This window comes from Peromyscus californicus, unplaced genomic scaffold (genome assembly GCF_007827085.1).
Source record: "Peromyscus californicus insignis strain IS unplaced genomic scaffold, ASM782708v3 Scaffold_5__1_contigs__length_169319896, whole genome shotgun sequence".
Taxonomy (NCBI): Eukaryota; Metazoa; Chordata; class Mammalia; order Rodentia; family Cricetidae; genus Peromyscus; species Peromyscus californicus.
Window position 1 is genome coordinate 19,214,966 of NW_026294573.1, and position 20,503 is coordinate 19,235,468.

Genomic DNA, 20,503 nt, shown 5'->3' on the forward strand with positions numbered 1-20,503 from the left:
ACCCAGTGTGTGTGTGTGAGACACCATACCTAGTGTATGTGTGACACCATACCCAGTGTGTGCTGTGCGGAGGGTCTCATGAATGCTAGGCAAGCCGTCTACAAACTGAAGTACACCCTAGGCTCCTTAATTTAAATTTTTGATAAAAATATGTCAGGAAAAAGCAATACCTTTTCTAAGGCACTGGCCTAAAACACCTTCTTTGCAGTTCAGACTTAATTGTTAACCAATCAATGAAAGCTAGTAAGTGGTAAAGTATTTATAGCAGATGAAGTCCCATGGGAAGTTAGAGAAAGAGTGAGATGATAAAGTCCAGCACAGGCCGTAGGCATGCAGACAGGAAGAGTGACGGTACACAGCAGTGACTCAGGAAACCACAAGGAGAGTCATGACTGCGAAGAAAAGGGATAGGCTTGCTCTAGCCCGTCACTCTGTAAAGGTGGAGAACCTTGATCAGGGCCCCAGAGATCTTTACAAGGTCTCACGATCTGCTGCAACAGAGCTTGAGAGGTTGGATGATGGGTTTGGGCTAGAGAAACCTAGAAGTTTCTTTCTCTTTCTTTTTCTTTTGGTTTTCCAAGACAGGGTTTCTCTATGTAACAGGCCTGGCTGCCCTGGAACTTACTCTGTAGACTAGGCTGGCCTCAAACTCACAGAGAGCCATCTGCCTCTGCCTCCTGAGTGCTGGGATTAAAGGGGCACACCACCACCGCCCGGCTGAAGTTTCTTAGAGGCGGAATTTGGGGCTTGACTGAAGGGCCAGGAGAGCAGAGTTCATCTCAGACAGAGGAGACTATGATTTTAGTCATGCACCATACGGTCCAGGATGGAAGGGGCTCCCTGGGATCACAGCAGGGACCTCATCTAAGGGAAGAGCAGAGGGTTCTGACAGACCTCAGCTTTACAAAGTGTGTGTGTGCGTATGTGCATGTGCATGTGTGTGTGTGTGTGTGTGTGACCTTTTCTTTCTTTTTCTTTTTTTTTTTTTTGGTTTTTCGAGACAGGGTTTCTCTGTGTAGCTTTGCGCCTTTCCTGGATCTCGCTCTGTAGACCAGGCTGGCCTCGAACTCACAGAGATCCGCCTGCCTCTGCCTCCTGAGTGCTGGGATTAAAGGCGTGCGCCACCACCGCCCGGCTGACCTTTTCTTTTAAAAATAGAATTATTAGCCACAGTTGGTAGATGAATCAGAGTTTGGTCATTTTTCAAGGAAACAGATACCATTTTGAGTCTCGGGAAGGTGAAGTGTCTGCCTCAGCTCTGCAGGTGTAACCATAGGCAGCTGTAACCCTGGATAGCTGTGGTGAAGAGGATGCTTTAGACTTGCACTTAGCAGGGCATTTAGCTAAAGCAGTTGGCCCATTTTAGTTACCACAGTAAGTTTGATTCCAGGTGACCTTCATAGTAACAGGGGTAAGTTTATTTAAGATGGGGGGAACAGTAGCTGCTGTATTTCAGGTTGATCTCTCCCTTTTAAATTAAAGAATAATGTGAAAAGACTTTTCCCCCCCTTGTTTGTTTGTTTGTTTGGGACAGGTTTTCTCTGTATAGCCCTGGTTGTCCTGGAACTCAGGGTGGCCTTGAACTCAGAGGTCCTCCTGCTTCTGCCTCCCGAGTGCTGGGATCAAAGGCGTGCGCCACCGCTGGGCAACTCACGGCACTTCTGAGAAAATGTTAAACAAGTGTGACTTTACTTGAGATGAGGTTGGGAACTTCAATGTATTTCAGACTGAAAATTTCACTGAGTTCTCATCAGAGTAAGCACTGTAGACTTGGTAACGGGAGGGCAGGAGTCAAGTTTTCTTTCTCTAACTGGGTCTCTTTTGGGTTCATTTGGGTCCTCACATGAGTAAGGAATGGACAGAAACGTTTGTGTATATGTGTGTTTGTGTGCATAAAAGGTCAGAGGTCAGCCTTGGCTACTGTTCCCCAGGAACGCTTACCATCTTTCTTAGCATTTTTATTTGATGCATATAGATGTTTTGTCTGAATATATGTCTGTGCATCACTCATGTACCTGTTACCTGCTGAGGCCAGAAGGGGGTGTCAGGACCCTGGAACCAGAATTGCAGACAGATGTGGATGCTGGGAATTGAAGCTGGGTTCTCTGGAAGAGCAGCAAGCGCTCTTAATCACTGAGCCGTCTCTTTATCCTAGCCTACTTGCTTCTGGAAAGTAAGTAGGCTACCCCAGCTTCCACCCACTTTAAAATTATTAATCTTTAATTTTTATATTTGTGTATGTTTGTATGCTTGTGTGCATGCAGGTACTGGAGGAGGGAGAAGTTGTGGATCTTCTGTGGCTGGAGTTTTCAGTGGGTGCTGGGAGCTAAACTCAGTCCCTCTGCCAGAGCAGGAAGTGCTCTTAACTGCTAAGTCTCTCCAGACCCTACCCTTTCTACCCCTCCTTTAAAACAAACAAAAAAAACAAAAAAAAACCCAGACTGAGCCGTGCCTTCAGCTCCTCCTTTTTTGGGGGAGGGGGACGTGGATGTCATGTAGCACAGGCTAGCTTTTCTTTAACTGGCTTTATAGCTGAAGATGACTTCTGATCCCCTTGCTTCTCCCTCCTGAGTGCTAGGATTAGAGGCTGGACATGTGCTGTTGTGCCCAGTTTTTGAAAATTTAATTTTAAATGGTTGAGGACTAGGGATGTAGTTTGGTAGTGCACTTGCCACATCACCAAGAAAAAGTTTAAAAAAAAATTTGAACTCACTGAGATCCTCCTGCCTCTGTCTCCCAAGCCTGGCCGTTCTTGAATGTCTTTGGGTGGTTCTTTTGAGAATATAAAAAGGCTTGGATTAATTAGATTTGGGTATGCTCTAGTTAAGATGAGATAGGGTAGCATTATTTTTGTTTGATTTTTGAGAAATAGTTTCACTATATAGCCTTGGTTGGCTTGAAATTTGCTATGTAGACCATGCTTGAACTCAGAGATCCTCTGCCTTTGGCTCCCTGAGTGCTGGGATTAAAGGCAAGCACCGTCACTTTGGGCCAAGAAGCATTCTTTTAATAGGGGGTGGGGGAAACACACACTGTTGTTTACCAACTGGTTATCAGTTACTGACCTTCAAAGAGCAGAGTCCAAAGAAGAGTTTAACCATGGAGCAAATTCTTTCCAGGTGTTGATTTTTTTACCCTCAAAATTTTTTTCTTTGTCAGTGTTTATGAAAATTCAATGTATTCACCAAATGCATCAGACTTTGAATTACTAGAAGTGTTTTGTAAAAATTGCAATGTCAAACCCCCACTGCAGATGTACTGAATCACGTCTAGAGGCGGGATTTCATATAATTTTCATTTAAATATATTTCATTGACGGCTTTGTTTCTAGTTATTTGAGAGTCCTGCTTCTGTGGACTTTTCAAACAGATTTCCTCCTCTCCAGAGCTTGTCCACATTCATTCTGGAACCCTATTTCATTTTCATTTATTTTAGGTAGAAAGGTTTTGATTTTCCTTTTTTGGGGGGCTGAGGAGGAGGGGAAAGGTTCATGTCCATATTGCTAAATACTGTAAATTTATGTATTAATTATGTTTATTGCATATGAATTACACATACTGAGAAGTAAGAAAGGACATACAATGAGCAGCAGCTTCTTCTGCCCCTTACTTTGGAGCCTCGTGTTATTTCTAACCCTTTGTATGTGTTGACCGTTGATTCCTGTAACAATCCAATGAGATCCGCACAGTCCTTTTTTGTAGAAAGGGCAAACAGCCTAGCAAGGACTGGTCACTTGACTAGAGGGAGTGGGTGGGGTTTTCTGAGAGTCTGGGTCTAGGTGAACCACCCTCTGCTGAGTGAGCGGATCCAAGTATTAACTGGATTAATTCGAAGAGCTTGCTTTGCAAGAGCAGAGTTCATCTTCAGGGGTAAAAGCTCCTGTGCTGGCCTGGAGTTGCAGCTAGCCTTGCCTGGTTGTGTATGATTGAAAAGGGATCAGCCAGCTCCTGTCTCAGTGGCCTAGGCTTCAGGAGCCAATGATGCTGATGCTGCAAAAGGAAATGGGAACACCTCAAGTCTGCTGTCTTTCTTTGTTGTTCTTTTGAGACACAGGGTTTCTATTATGGAGCTCTGGCTGTGTCCTAGACCATGTCTGCAATCTTGTCCTTGGCTGTTTTATTTGCAAATGCAGAGCTTGGAAACAGTGATTCCTGCATGCCATATCATTTGACTTTATTTATCAAATTATAGTACTGTGATGTGGTACAGACTGGCCATGGCCTGAGATTTTTGATACCCTAAATAAAGATTATTTTTGTTTTCGCTCCAATTACTGCACTCAGTTTTATCATGTGGAATTGTTACTAATTTATTGCATGTCTGTGGTCATGGTTTGTGTGTTACAGTGTGTATGTTTGTGCTGTCTGTCAGAAGACAACTTTGTAGAGTAGATTTTTCTCCGTCCAACTTTACATAGGCCTTGGGGATTGAACTCAGGCCACCAAGCTTTGCTGCAAGAGCTTTTACCTGCTAAGTCATCTCATTGACCCTACACACACACACACACACACACACACACTCACATTGTATACATAGACAAGCTAGCACAACACATCAATAGAAATACATTTATGGGGAAAAATTGAAAAAGGTTCTTAGAGTCTTTCCCATTTTCTGAACGAAAAGGAACTCTGAGGATCCTAGTGACTGAGTGCTTGAACTGAAGGTCTTGTTAGACTTGTGTTCCTTTTATTTTTTTTCTTTCCAGTGCTAGTGAAACAGTCTTGAAATGATGCAGTCTAGTGGTCTTGATTGGGATTATTTTCTCTGCCAGGTGAGGAATTATAGGCAGAAAAAATCTGTAGCCCAACAGGTAGCAGCAGCAGAGAACTCTCGAGCTCCGCAGACAGAATCAGCAGTTCAGCAGTGTGAGGAAAGAGGAGGCATGCTCGCTGCAGACCCTAAAGACCCTCTGCAAAGCTGAAGACCCAGGCTCTGCTGAGCCCTGGGGGTTTAAACCTCTGAAGAGCCTCCTCCCCCACTTTATGGGTGTCGAGCATGAAGACATACAGGATGGCTGATGGGTTCACAACTGTTGTGTGTCCTGTGTGATCAGTCCATCAGCAGGGGGCCTGCTGGTGGGAGGATGAGGAAGAAGCCGGCCATCTTGGAAATTTACCATCTTTATTACTAGCCTTAACCCCTCTCTCTCCCTCCCTGTCTGCCTGCCAGAGAGTCGTCCAACTCCTAGTCTCTCACTAGGCTTGAACCCAGAACATGCATGCTAGGCAAGTGCTTTACCACTCAGCTGGACAGGGTTTCTCTGTGTAGCACTGCCAGCAGGCTCTGTTTTGTTTTGTTTTGTCTTGTTTTTTGAGACAGGGTTTCTCTGTGTAATAGCCCTGGCTGTCCTGGAACTCACTCTGGAGGCTGGCCTCAGCGATCCTCCTGCCTCTGTCTCCCGAGTGCTGGGATTAAAGGCGTGCGCCACCACTGCCCGGCAGCAAGAAGTATTTTTAAACTCAAACATTTACTAAACTCTTACCGCATGTTGGGCACTGTGGGTCTCTAACCTAGCCAGTCTCTTACATGTGTATCGAGTCAGCTCTCACAGATGTTAGTTTACTGACGATCGCACAGCTAATGAAATAATAAAGTCACTATTCAATTCCAGATGTGTCTGAGTCTGAACTTGGGTACTCCTGGGCACTCTAGACCCAGTGGAAAGATGAGACCTTGAGAGTGCACACAGTGGTTTCAGCAGGCTGACCAGAACTTGAAGATAGGTGATAGACATTGGGGGACATTCATTTACCTCGCTGCTTTGTGATTTGTAAATAAACCTAAAGCAAAGGAAGTCATTTGAGTGCTCTGGCAGCTCTTCTTCCTTACCTGCCTCCTTCCTGTTCTCCTTAGTTTTGTTTTTTGAGATGGGGTCTTGAACCTATAGAGCAAGAAATGTTGGCCTCAGATTTCACTGTGTAGTCTAGTAGTCAGAAACTCATCCCTTGCCTCAGCTTCCTGCATTCTGGGCCTGCAGGTGTGCACCTCCACACCACAAGGCATCTCCGTTAGATCAGTAGCACCTACGCTGAAGGTAAATGGAGTATTAAAACGTAAGGCACCTTGGTAACACAGGCTCTGTATGTGTGGAGGGAAAGGAGTGAGTGGTAAGGAGACCATTCAGGTCTCGGCTTCTTTCCTCCCTGTCACCGTCACCTCTCCCCCTAGCCGGGAACAGAGAGAAAGTTGTTAAAGCCCCTCTCCGTTATTTTTAAATCTGACTGCTCTAAGGACTGATTAAACTAGGTTTTCTAAGTGAGCAGTTCCTTAACCTTGACTTAGTAAAACATTAAAATATTCATGGCATCTGCTACTGCCCCCTGTTCTGCAATGTGGGAGCTAATCCAGCGGTTTCTCGTCAGATGCCAGTGTTGTGCAATTGTAGAATTACACCAGGCCTGGAGGAGGGAGAGCTAGTGAGCAAGAGCCACATCAGGCAGTATGGTAGACGGAAACACCCTTTCAGGACAAAACCCAAGTGAGTGCTAAGACCCACCCGCACCTCCCAGTATGGTTTGTACCCTTGGCTGGCCCTGAACTGGTAATCCTCCTGTCTCAGTCTCCTGAGTGTTAGGAACACAGACATATCCTATCAAAAGTCAGCTGATATTCCTTTTGTTGTCGTTTTGAGATAGGATCTTACTATGTGCAATTCTGGCTGTCTTGGAACTTACTAGGTAGACCAAGCTGGCCTTGAACTCACAGATGTCCACCAGCCTTTGCCTCCCAAGTGCTAGAATTAAAGGAGTGCACCACTATGCCTGGCTTTATATATTCGGTTTTAAGCCTACTTTTTCCCCTTTGTTTAGATTGGTGATTTTTATTCTTTTAGTTTATAGGTTCTTTCCTCTGGGCCATCCGTTTGACTTTCCAGGCTATAGCTACAGCTTTCTGTTACTATGTGAAATATCGGAGAGAACTTCTGAAGAGAAAAGTTTTGGTTTGGTTTATGGTGTTGAGGTTACAGCTTTGGGCCTCTGGTGCAGCAGTTGGGTGGCAGTGGCTGGAAGTCTACGGCAGAACAAATTGCTGATTTTGGTCACGAAGCAACAGAGAAGAGGAAGCTATTGAGGCCCCATTATGTTTTTTTTTTTTTCCTGAGACAGAGTTTCTCTGCATAGCCTTGGCTATCCTGGAACTTGCTCTGTAGACCTGAGTACTGGGATTAAAGTCGTGTGCCACCCCTGCCCACTGAGGTTCCATAATCTTGTCAGTGGCATGCCTACAGTGACATAAAGCTCCTATTGGTGCCCACTTTATAAGCCTCTGTAGTGCCTTCCATGGGGGCCATGGGGCCAGGCCTTCCACAGTGGACCTTGGGGGACACTAATAACAAAGTCACAGCAGAGTATATACTGAGCCTCTTATTTTGGTTACTCTAACTTAGTTCTAAGATAACTAGCCTTTCTTTGTGTCTCCTCTTTAGACTATTTTGCTGAGGCTTGCTAGATTTTCATTTGTTTCCAGGTACTGATACTTGTTGGCTGAAGCATTTTATCACAGCTCCTAAGTATTTTGTCATGTAATTTTCTGTCTCTGTCATCTTGCTATTGGCATCTGTCGGTTGCCTTTCAAAAATTCAGGGTAGAGTTTCTCAGTGGAACCCCGGGCATTTCATTGTAAAACCCTGGGTCTGCTTGACTCTTCTCTTTAAATCCTGAACTAAGTGAGAGGAGTGAGAGCTCTTGTAGGCACAGGGAGTGTAGGACGAGCCCCACTGGGTCGCTAGGGACAACCACAGTGTGGAGCCTCAGAACTGAGAACGAGAAGCAAGTGCCTTCTCCACCTTCTCACCCTGCTTCCCAGTATGACCTTCCTGCACTCGCTTTTCCTGTGGATCTCTGTGGTGCCTGTAATGAAGTCAGGGTTCCTGCACCCACCCTGGATTCTCTGAGATTGCAGTCCGGCACTGAGGCTGTTTTGAATGCTTTCCTTGGGCTATTTTATTTTACTATTTATTACTTATTATTTTGTGTGTGCTCTTGTCACAGCACACATATGGAGGACAGTGGGCAAATGTGTGGAGTAGGGTCTCTTCTTCCACCATTATGTAGGTTTTGGGGATCAAACTTAGGTCATCAGCTGTGTGATTTACCTGGTGAGCCATCTCGCCGGTTCATTCCTTTGGTTCTTTAAAAAAAAAAATTGTACGTTTTTATTTTAGGTGTATGAGTGTTGGTCTGCATATATGGTTTTGCTTGGTGCTCATGGAGGCTAGAAGAGGACTTTAGATCTCCTGGAACTGGAGTTATACACAGTTGTGATACACCATGTGGGTGCTGGGAATCGAACCTGGGTCCTCTGGAAGAGCAGCCAGTGCTCTTAACGACTGAGCCATCTCTCCAGCCCCTTCTTGGATTATTTTAAAACACAATATAGCTAAAAAGTAGACCCGCTTTAGAAAGTAAATTTTTACACAGTTTGCAGTATAGGACTTACTTGCTGATTCATTCTGACTACAAATTCTGTTTATATTCTGTTATTAATAAAAATTAGTATTTTTTAAAATTCAAGTTCACTGTCCTATGATTTCTGATTACAGTGGTATCTGAGATTCTCTTTATATGGATGTCCCTTGTTTCTTTTTTTCAAGTTCTTTGTGACTTCTGTTTTTTAATTGAGGAAGCTTTGGCATTAGCTATGGAACCCAGGCCTTGTAAGCACTATATCAGTGAACTGTACCCTCAACTACTAAGTACCCAGTGCTAGTTAGTGATTCAGTAACTTTTTACTGATGTTCTGAATTTGTTTCAGCATTACTTTAGGAAAACAGTACCTTCTCCAACCCAGAATGTGTGTCATCAATGATTATAGTTTGTATTAGGAAGTGACAGAGGCATTGTCTGTGGAGGGAGAGAAATGGAATAGAAAATATTTTTTTGTAGACTTAATTTCTTTAAGACACGTTGTGAGTTCAAATGTACCCTCCACCCCCACCCCAAGGGTTTCTCTTTGTAGCCCTAGCTGTCCTGGAACTAGCTCTGTAGACTAGGCTATCCTCAACTCAAAAGATCTGCCCGCCTCTCCCTCCTGAGTGCTGGGATTAAAGGCGTGCACCACCACCTCCCAGCCTCAAATGCTTTTTGACTCCAAAGGAAACTCAAGAATTCTGGTGTGTTACATGGGGAGTGGTAATGCAAATTGCCTTCTGCTCCTGGGCGCTCATGTGGTTGTGTTTGCTGTGTGTGGAAACAAGTGGACGGACTTCCATGTCTTGCACACTTTTGCTTTGGTAAGTCCAAACCCCAAAAGGACTCATTCAAATGAACCGGGATGAGAAAGTAATGCTCTTGGCCACAGTATGAAGGATTAGTGGAAGTGATTAGAATGTTTCTGTCCTGAGTCATTGTAGCACAGGCTGGCCTCCAACTTTCTATGTAGTAGAGGATAATTTTGAACTCCTGACCTTCCTGCCTCTCTCAAGTGCTGGGATTTTAGGATGTGCTACCGTACCACCCCCCCACACCCAGGTCTCCCTTTTAATCTTGGAGCATACCTGTAGCTAGAGTTTTCCTTCCTGGCCCACAGTCAGGATAAATCTCTGTCTACCGCCAGTCCCACAGCCGCTCAGACCCAACCAAGTAAACACAGACGTATATTGCTTACAAACTGTATGGCCATGCCAGGCTTCTTGCTAACTGTTCTTATATCTTAAATTAATTCATTTCTATAAATCTATACCTTGCCACGTGGCTCATGGTTTACTCGCATCTTCACATGCTGCTTGTCATGGCGGTGGCTGGCAGTGTCTCCCTCTGCCTTCCTGTTCTCTCAATTCTCCTCTCTGTTAGTCCCACCTATACTTCCTGCCTGGCCACTGACCAATCAGTGTTTTATTTATTGACCAATCAGAGCAATTTGACATACAGACCATCCCACAGCACATACCTAATAAAAATTAAAGAGTTGTTTGGCTTGGACTTGGGAAAATTCTACCTTGTTCATCATTGCCTCAGGGAAGTTAACTGTTCATTCAATAACTAGGATTAGGAAAAGCTGATTATTTTCTTGCTCCATGAATAATGTGGGATATTTATAGTGGATTCTTTTTTAATGTGAGATGATTGGCAGTTATTTAACTCTTTGGAGACAGACATTTATAAATTTCCGGGTTTTATGTTGCCTTATACAGCATACTGTTGCTGGGTGTGGTGGTGTGCACACCTTTAATCCTAGAATTTGGGAGACTGGGACAGGTAGATCCCTGTGAGTTTGAGGCCAGCCTGGTCTTTGAAGTGAGTTCTAGGACAGGCAGGACTACACAGAGAAACCCTGTCCCCCAAGGCGCCCCCCCTGCAAAAGAATACTGTCAGACCCATGGCAGCCTTTGCCTTTGCCTGGGTCAGGAATGTATATATCCTTGGGCATGGTGCATGGTTCAGCATAGCAGCCTGTATTAGTGAACTTTCTGTTGCTGTGATAAAACCCCATGACCAAGGCAACTTAGAGAAGGAAGGGTTATTTTGGGCTACAGGGTTCTAGAAGTGGGAAGCATGGCACCAGGCTCCATGCTTGTAGGCCACAGGCTTGGCTGCTGGAGCAGCAGCTGAGAGCTCACATCTCAGACCACAAATAGGAAACAGAACAAATTGGGAATGGCTTATGGCTTTTGAAACCTCAAAGCCCATACCCAGTCACATACTTCCTCCACCAAAGCCACACCTCTTGATCATACCCAAACAGTGCCACAAACTGGGGACCAAGTATTCAAAGACAAGAAAATATGAGAGACATTTCAGTTAAACCGTCACACAGCTATTAGCCAAATGTGACTTTGTTTTTTGGTTTTTCAAGACAGAGTTTCTCTGTGTAGCCCTGGCTGTCCTGGGACTCAGTCTGTAGACTAGGCTGGCCTTGAACTCAGAACAAATGAGACTTCTAAAGATAAGTAAAATGAAATCTTCATTACATTGGGACTATCCTTATTTAAGTAGTCATTAGCCAGATGTTGCTGCTGGCTGCCACACTGGAAAGTTGTAATAAAGTCTCCTTTGTAGTACAAAGCATCTGGGACAATGCTCTACTGGACTGGTCATTTCTAAGAAGAAACTGAGGCAAATGAAAGACCAAAACAATAAGACGCACATTTCCACCCTCCTTGCCGCTCCTAGTGTTTCTGGGTGGAATTCATAGGAAGCTCTGCACGAGTGTCCTTGTTGGTGATCTTGTTTTTAAATGTTTGATTCTCTTTCCAGGCTGGCAGTGATGGGGAAAGCATAGGAAACTGCCCCTTTTCACAGAGGCTCTTCATGATTCTGTGGCTCAAAGGAGTTGTGTTTAGTGTTACAACCGTTGACCTGAAAAGGTAAGACATGGCTGTGGTGTGGTGTGCAAGTTTGTAGTTTATCTGTAGCTTGGATCCTTTTCCTGTCCTTTGCTTTGATTGCACATGAAGGAAACACATGTTAGTCAGGTTTTCTGTGTAAGGCTAGATTTAAGGGGGGGTGATAGTGTACGCCTTTAATCCCATGGAGGCAGAGGCAGGCAGATCTCTGTGAGTTCGAGGCCAGCCTATCTACAGAGTGAGTTCTAGAACAGCCCGGGCTACACAAAGAACCCTGTCCTGAAAAAAAGAATGACGTTTCCAAATCATAGTGTTTCCATTGGTGCATTTGCCACCCTTGGCTGTACAGTCTGGGTTTTCCTTGGACCCTGTCAACCTTAAATCTCTTGAGCAGCACCTGAAGCCAAGCTTTAATGTGGATGCAGTGTAGTCTTGAGTTTCTCAGTGTGAACATGAGCCACAAAGGGCTTTGCTTTCTGGCTGACATCTTCCTGATCTCAAGTGTGCTAAAATGTGAACAATAGCGTTTGATCCTGAGGGAGAACCGAGGTGGGGACATAGTTTAGTGGTAGAGCACTTGTCCAGCTGGTGCCACAAAGACTGGGGACAGTCACGGTGTGAGGTGGGCGAAGACAACAGGAGCTTTAGAAAGTTGAATAATGTGTGGTCTGTTTCATTTAGCCTAGTTTTCAGGGAATAATGTATTTTCTGTGATATGTAAATGAAGTCTGGTATAAAATAAGAGTAGTCTTGCTAGGTTTCTCTCCGTAGGCCAGAATATGGGAGGCTAAGAAGAGTTCTGACAAGTAGGAAGCTCTTTTTTTTTTTTTTTTTTTTTTAAATCCAAGAACTTTTAGTTTTCCTTAGCAAATGTGTCTGACGAACACTTACATTCCCACAGTCCCCAAAGACAGATCCTCAATAGCTCTCCGGCCAGTCAGCCTAGCCAAAATGGTAAACTCCAGGTTCAGTAAGAGCCTGTTCTTGGGGCTGGAGAGTTGGCTCAAAAGCACTGGCTGTTCTACTGGAGGACCTACTGGAGGACCTAGCTTCAATTTTCAGCATTTACACGGCAGCTTACCATTGTCTGTAACTCCAGTTTCAGGTGATCAGACACCCTCTTCTGGCCTCTGGAGAGCACCAGACACGCAAGCGGTACACAGATATACATGAAGGCAACACACACACATACACACACACCAAAATTAAAATAAAAAAAAATATTTGTACCAATGGAAAATCTAGGTTCTGGCAGTGAACTGTATTTAGTTTTTTGATGGTGTATGTTGAACCCAGGGCCTTGTGTGTGCTAGGTTAACACTGAACTATCCCATAGCCCCACACAATGCTCTTGACATAGATTCAGAAATGCCACAGTCTTGTTTGCTAAATACCTTCTAAACATTTCAGGTTGTTAAGAGTGTCTGGGGAAGACTGGTCAGGCTGCTGTTTGACGGCAGAATGGATGGTTGTTTATCCTGAGTTGTCATAGAGCTCTTCCCAGTTAGGTTTATTTATTATTTATCATTTGTTTTTTACTTCTTTGGAACAGTTTTTGAAATTTTGAAGATTTAAAGTGTATTTGTGAGCTGGGTGGGTGACTCTTCTCTGGGAGGCAGAGATAGGAGGATTGTTGTGCATTCAAATTTGACCTGAGCTACAGAGTGAGAGAGACTTTGTTTCAAAAGGGGAAGAAAGTGTATTTGTTGAAACTAGCCAGTCTTTCAGGAGCCCCTCGGAGATAGTTTATGAATGTAGGAAATAAGCCCTTGATGTGAGCTAGTAAGAGTTAAAATGACTACGGGCTCCTGGGAAGGCACGGATCCGTTCATGTTGGACAGAGCTATTTTAAGAAGGAAAGAAGTCATGCAGTAGCCCTGCTATTACTTTTATTTTCCTACATATATTCAAAAAGGAAGTTCTCAGTATAACTCCTAAAAATAAACCATACACCAGACACACACCCTTACTATGTCCTAAACTACGGGTGCTCTCCGATTCCAGTTTTGGCTTGGAAGAAATGAGCTGACAGCCATGCTTTGAAAAGCTTTCTTTGACCAGTTGAGTACAGTGCCTGATTGTCTGAAGACCAGGAATACTGAATCTGGTGGGGAAGTAAAGGAGTGCATCAGGGCCTACTTCTCATTTACAGACTCCATAAGGCATTACTGCTGCAGGTTGATTGATATGAGGGCTGGTAGATTTGAGAGTATTGTACTCCATATACAAAAAGTGACACATAGGAAATAGGTATTTGGGGTCTTATAGCCAGAAAATATCAAAGATGTACATTTTTCTAGGGTTATGCATCAGATCAAGAGCAGAGAACACCTGAAGTTAAGGTCTAGTACATCTAAAATATATTTCCCTCCTAGAGACAGGGTTTGCAATATTCCCAGGTGGCACTCCTCTGGCCCTGCCCTACCATTCCCAAGTATAGGTGTTTGATATCACACTCAGCTTAAAAGTTGAGGAGGTTAAAATGAAGGGTCACAAAGCCATGATGACACCCTCCCCCTCCAACCAGGTCATCAGTGTTCTTTCAAGGAGATTGTTGCTTTTAGGCAAGGTCTGTGATATTTATCCGTTCAGATCTTTCCTACGAGCTTACAGAGTTTTGAACATTCTTAAAAAGAAAAGTAACCCAAGAGAATGAACATTGGCTCAGAAACAACATATAATAAAGTTGTCACAAAGAGTGAAGTACTCCGTGGTATGAAGTACCTTCCATAATATATACTTAGTTTTAAAGCTTTGTAACCCTTTTTAGAAATCTGTGGGGGAGAAAATGCCCGCTGAGCTCATTTTCCTGCAGATCTTAGAAACTGCCCACTTCTACAGTGAAAGTACTGATCCCAGAGCATGCCAGTGCAGAGTGATGGCCCCCTGAGAGCTACTGAGAAGCCCACTCGCACTCGGAAGCAGTGATTGTTAGCTTTCATGCACAAGAGCAGGCGGGTCTGGCTCTGGCACAGTGGCATGTGTTCTGAGTCTCAGTTGGTGTTAATGACTGTGCTGGCATATGTTCGCCTTCTGTGAGCCTTCCAACACCGCCATTGCCTGCTCTCATTGCAGCCTTAATGCTTTAGTGGGAGTTGTTTCCAAGCCCGTTTCTCTGTTCTTGATGAAGTGGTGTTAAAGGCATTTTAGATAACATGGCATCCAGGCTACAGGAAGAATCTATTTCAGCAATTGCTATTTGAACAAAAGCTGCAGATAAACATACATTAGAACCAGGAGTCCAGCAGCAGATACTATCACATAGCATCATGGGGAGGAAGAAGCAGGGTGCCTTGGGAGCAAGGAGTAAGGTCTGGCTCTGCACCAAGAGCCCCAAGAGAAGTTCCCGAGTCCGAGGGCAAGCAGCCTCATCTTCTTGGGGTCAGTTACTCGTTCAAGTTAGGACAAAGGGAAGGTTAACTTTCAGTATCAGCTGTGTGATGGGCAGTGTTCAAGGTTCTTTTGACTATTTTCAGACCATTTTGGCATCTTTTTTGAGACAGGGTTTCTCTCTATGTAGCCCTGGCTGTCCTAGATAGAACTCCCTTTGTAGACCAGGCTGGCCTTGAACTGAGACATCCACCTGCCTCTGCCTCCTAAGTGCTGGGATTAAAGGCCTGTGCTACCACCAGCAGCTGGTTTTGACCTCTTAATGAATAGAATTTATTGGTTTACAGGGCTTGTGTTAGCTGACAGGCACATGGCAGTAACCAGGGTTTTGATTTGAAGATTTGTATGTACTGCCCTCATTCTGCCCAGGAGTTCCTAAGCCAGAGACTAGTGTCTCTATTTCTCTTGTTACATCATAGTCCAGCCTTCCAGTACTATAGCTAGGCATTACAGGTGAGAAGGGAAGAGAAAGCAGGAAGTATAAGAGTTGAAGGTGCGCTTGTAATCTCAGTTTGGGAGGCAGAGGCAGGAGGATGGATCCCAGTTGAGTTCCAGGCTAGCCAGGGCTACATAGTGAGATGTTCTCTCAAAAGACAAAAACAAAACAAAATATGATTGGTAATCTGATGAGAGACAATCAGAAGAGACACCTGCCTCTGCACAGTAATGACCTCTGGTTTGGGGAAGTGCGTAGAAACGATAACTTTTAGAGGTTAGCTGTGTGTGTGTGTGTGTGTGTGTGTGTGTGTGTGTGTGTGTGTGTGTGTGTGTGTCTGTGTCTGTCTGTCTGTCTGTCTGTGGTGTATGAATGTCTGTGCAGCCAGAGGGGAATGTTGGGCGTCCTGATCTATCACTCTCATCTTCGTCCCTGAGAACTGGCTCTCTTTTATTTTATGTGTACGGGTCTTTTGCCCGCATATCTATCTGTGCACTTGCATGTCTGGTGCCCACAGAGGCCAGAAGAGAGCATCACATCCCATAGATCTGGAGTGACAGATAGTTTGCAGCCTACTATGTGGGTGCTGGGAATTGAACCTAGGTTCTTGGTAGCTATTCTCTTAATCTCTGAGCCTTTGCTCCATCTGTGAGAACAGGGTCCCATCATTTTGGCCAGGCTGGCTCTTGAGATCTGCCTGTCTGTCCAAATGACAGGCACATGTGCCCATCCCAGGATTTGACCTGAGTCCTGGGATCTGAACTTTGGTCTTCATGCTTGTCCAGCAACCACTTTCTATACTGACCCATCTCCCCAGCCCGAACATTAGCTTTCTATCAAAAAAGCAGTCATGTCTGTCATACCAATGAATCATATTTTCTACGTGCTTTCCCTTGAGAGAATAAATGGAGGTCATTTTTTGAAATCCTGGGGAAATGTACAGTTCTATTCTCTGTTAAACATGAAAAATCATCTTACTTGCACCGTCATAATGATTTCCTTCTGCAAATGTAGGCATACCATTTGTAATATAGTACATTGATCAGACTCAGAGTCAAGTTACTGTAGTAACAACATTGTTATGGAGGATTATTGTGGTAGTTTAAACTTCAATGTAGTTTCATAATAGTTTAAAATATAACAACGGAGCCATGAAAATGATTGTACCAGGCCTTTGAAAAGGAGTTATAAACTCAGAGCAAAATCTAATTTCCAAATAAACCCACAAGATGTTTTCAGTTTTATTATGTCTCAAGCTGGGCATGGTGGTGCATGCCTGCAATCCCAGGGTTATAAGGAACAAGAATCTTTAGTTCCAGGCCAGCCTGGGCTACCCGTGAGGCCCTGTCTCAAAGCAGCAGCTGCAACAGCAGCAACCATCCCTCAAAACAACAGTCCACCATCATGTATGTCTTTCTTGTCCTACTTTCTCAAGTTGAGAAATGGGTGACATTTCCTGGTGGATCTTCAGTAACAGCTGCATGAATGACACATGCAGAGAGTAGATGTAATGGCACAGGGAGGCCTTCCTTCTAGAGAATTGTAGATGTAATGGCACAGGGAGGCCTTCCTTCTAGAGAATTGTAGATGTAATGGCACAGGGAGGCCTTCCTTCTAGAGAATTGTAGATGTAATGGCACAGGGAGGCCTTCCTTCTAGAGAATTGTAGATGTAATGGCAGAGGGAGGCCTTCCTTCTAGAGAATTGTAGATGTAATGGCAGAGGGAGGCCTTCCTTCTAGAGAATTGTAGATGTAATGGCACAGGGAGGCCTTCCTTCTAGAGAGTTGTAGATGTAATGGCACAGGGAGGCCTTCCTTCTAGAGAATTGTAGATGTAATGGCACAGGGAGGCCTTCTAGAGAGTTGTAGATGTAATGGCACAGGGAGGCCTTCCTTCTAGAGAGTTGTAGATGTAATGGCACAGGGAGGCCTTCCTTCTAGAGAGTTGTAGATGTAATGGCACAGGGAGGCCTTCCTTCTAGAGAGTTGTAGATGTAATGGCACAGGGAGGCCTTCCTTCTAGAAAATTGTAGATGTAATGGCAGAGGGAGGCCTTCCTTCTAGAGAATTGTAGATGTAATGGCAGAGGGAGGCCTTCCTTCTAGAGAATTGTAGATGTAATGGCACAGGGAGGCCTTCTAGAGAGTTGTAGATGTAATGGCACAGGGAGGCCTTCCTTCTAGAGAGTTGTAGATGTAATGGCACAGGGAGGCCTTCCTTCTAGAGAGTTGTAGATGTAATGGCACAGGGAGGCCTTCCTTCTAGAGAGTTGTAGATGTAATGGCACAGGGAGGCCTTCCTTCTAGAGAGTTGTAGATGTAATGGCACAGGGAGGCCTTCCTTCTAGAGAATTGTAGATGTAATGGCACAGGGAGGCCTTCCTTCTAGAGAATTGCCAGTTTCCTGTGGCTATTACTCATTCAGGAAAGGCGACTTCATCTTCCTTCATGAAGCTGCTAGTCCAGCCCTGCAGTCCATCTCAAGACAGTTTCACAAATGGATTCTGAACTAGATACTGTGTGTCCGTCCGTCTGTCTGCCTTTCTGTCTTTTTCCCTCTGTGCTCTTCCATAGGAGAGTTTTGCTACTGCATGTTTTTTTTTAACCTCTCCAAGAGAATGTCAGTGAGAGTAAATCCTGAGGCTACTAAGAGTGAATTAGAAAAGTGATTAGTGAGTATTTTTCTTTTTTTAAATTTATTTTTAAAAGACATTTTTTTTATATTTAAATTAATGTATATATGTGGAGGCCAGAAGAGAGTATCAGATCCCCTGAGCTGCCTGCTGTAGGTGCTGGGAACTGAACTCGGATTCCTCTAGCCCCATAATGCATATTTTTCTAAATTCTACTTATACATTGTGTTATTAAAATGTGTTCTGAAGTCTTGAGTGATATTTTATTTTTAAAATATTGTTTCTTAGCTGGGCATTGTGGTGCACGTCCTTAATACCAGCACTCAGCAGGCAGAGGCAGGTAGATCTTTGTGAGTTTGAGACCAGCCTAGTCTACAAAGTGAGTTCCAGGTCCGCCAACGCTGCCTCAAATCAAAAACAAACAAGTATGTATGTATGTATATAATAAGTATGTATGTATGTATCCATGTATCATGTATCTATGTATCTCTCTGTCTCTGTGTCTCTGTCTCTGTCTCTGTGTCTCTCTCTCTCTCTCAATCCCTCTCTCCACAGATTGATACTGAAGTAGACAAAAATGAGCTGATTATAACATGTAGCAAAAATCAGTGAAATCCTCTAACCACTTTAACTCAACAGACCTTAGGAAGGAGGCGCCTGTGACTTCCCAGCTGTGACTTCGTCAGCCAGAAGATTCCAGGTAGTGAGTAGTCAGGAGCAACTAACTGAGAGAAAAGATCACAAAACAGTTAGAGATCCCCTACTAGTAGCCTTTGTGAGGCTGGGTGCTTTCTGTTTTCTGTTTTGTTTTGTTTTTGATTGTTTATATAATGTTAAGTATTCTCTTGCTATATATAATGCTATGCACTGAAAATTGGTACCTTTGAAATAACTCGAGACAGTCCTTTCTGCTCCCTTTCGGTCAGAGACAGGTGACCCTCAAGAGCCAGCTCCCATGTGGGATCACTGTGCTGTGCTCATATTTTATACTGAGCGACTGGAACCAAGCCACCAGCCTCATGCCTTCCTGTTGTTGTGAGTGGGGTGAATTCAATTTTAATGGAAATTAAGCCACTTAAGCTACTTATATTAGCCTCAACTGGGTTCCCCTTTTCCTTTCATTCTCTTTTGTTCTTTTTCTTGTTTTTGTGTTTCTGGTTTTTGTTGTTGTTGTTGTTGTTTTTCATCTGGAAACAAACTGGGAAAGGACGGAACAATGTATTTCCGTCAGAGTCCTAAACCAAAGCTACAGTGGGAGGCAAGGCCTCAGCTCTGGAGTGCTGCACAGCTCAGGCAGAATTTCAAGGTGTGAACTCAGGGCCCTGGCTTTTTTCACTTCGGGGAAACTTGAATGAGCTTACGTGAGCTGCAGAATACGGGTTGAGGGCCTTTTAGGAAACAGATGGAAGATGACCTAGAGTGGTCATCCACTGCCTCGGGGGTTCTCTCAAGCTTCAGCCTCTGTCTGGAAAGCATCTGTAAAAGGAGCTGTTGTGGGTCACATGGAACTAGCATCCTTAATGTGCCAGGGCGGACTAGCAGTTGCAGATGGCTCTGTGGGCTGTCACAGAGCCTGTGAAGAGTCACCTCCCTGCCTGGCACTCCTGCAGATTTCCCACTGAGAGAAGCTGAGGTTGTTCCCAGTTCCCCTCTCACTGGGAATGGAGGGCCTTTATTTCAACAACTAATCCTTTTATGACCTTGATTGTTTTCAAAGTCTGTATAGCTTTCAAATAAGATAGACTAATTACCAGTCATTAATATTAATGGAAATTGGTAATCACAAGTATGCCTGGCTTCTTATCCCATTGTCAAATAAATCCTCTAAACATTTTATTATTATAAATCATTTGATCATACATAACCAGTTCTGAACCCTTAACTCCACTAAAGTTAAAACTGATATAACCTAGCCCCTTCATATAATGCTTTGTTAATGTGACACTGGGGGTCCTAATGCCTTTTTTTTTTTTTTTTTTGCATACCTTTGTTTAGCTGTTATTTACTTGGTCACTGGTGGAGCTGGTGACCGTAGAGCTTTACCCAGTCCTTTTATTCAGGTTTATTCATTCACCTTGCCCCTTCCACTAAGAAACATGTTTTTTGGGGGTGCTTAAAAATTGCCATGCTCAATTGTGGAAGTCAGAGCTAGTTATGTGGTCCCTTCCATGGGCTATTTTTAAAGCATTGAGCCTTTCCTTCCCCTTTATACAACTCTAACCTGTTCATAAAATAATAATTATAAAAATATAGGCTTTATGTTTTTACTGTGCCTCCCAGTGCTGAGATTAAAGACATCACTGCACAGCTAACCTTTATATCTTTGATTGGAATATAGCCAAAGAAAAAGGTCCTTTTTTTTCTAACCTAATTAAAAGATGGAGCCAGAGTAAAGTATGAATGAATGGGACCTGGGGAAGTGGATATAGCAGGACTAATTGTAGTGTGTAGGGCCCATTCTTTTGGAAATCCTCTTCAATGGAAAAGTAATTCTCCTTTGTGATATACTTAAAGATAGTTTTAATTCAGATTCTTTGCATTTGTGGTCAGGAAGGAAGGAAGAGGGCAAGCAGGCCGGCTAATTTAAACATAAGAGAACTAGCTCTGTGGCTGTGATGGCTGTGGGAAGAAGCTCTTTGAAGGGATATGCTGCTAACTGCTTTTTTTGTTGTTGTTGTTAACTTAGAGTTTACTTTTTTAATTATGAAATCTTTCAAACATATCAGAATAGAATTAGCCAGATATGGTAGGCAGCCC

General features: G+C 43.9%; 1 protein-coding gene across 1 annotated transcript in view; it reads left to right on the top strand.

Annotated features, from left to right (window-relative positions):
* The window catches only part of Clic4 (chloride intracellular channel 4), a 65,403-nt gene that overhangs the window by 25,107 nt on the left and 19,793 nt on the right, over positions 1–20,503 (top strand). Inside the window, exon 2 of the mRNA XM_052716717.1 lies at positions 11,199–11,308. Within this exon, the coding sequence (XP_052572677.1) occupies positions 11,199–11,308 (110 nt within the window). The remainder of the gene's footprint in view (positions 1–11,198; positions 11,309–20,503) is intronic.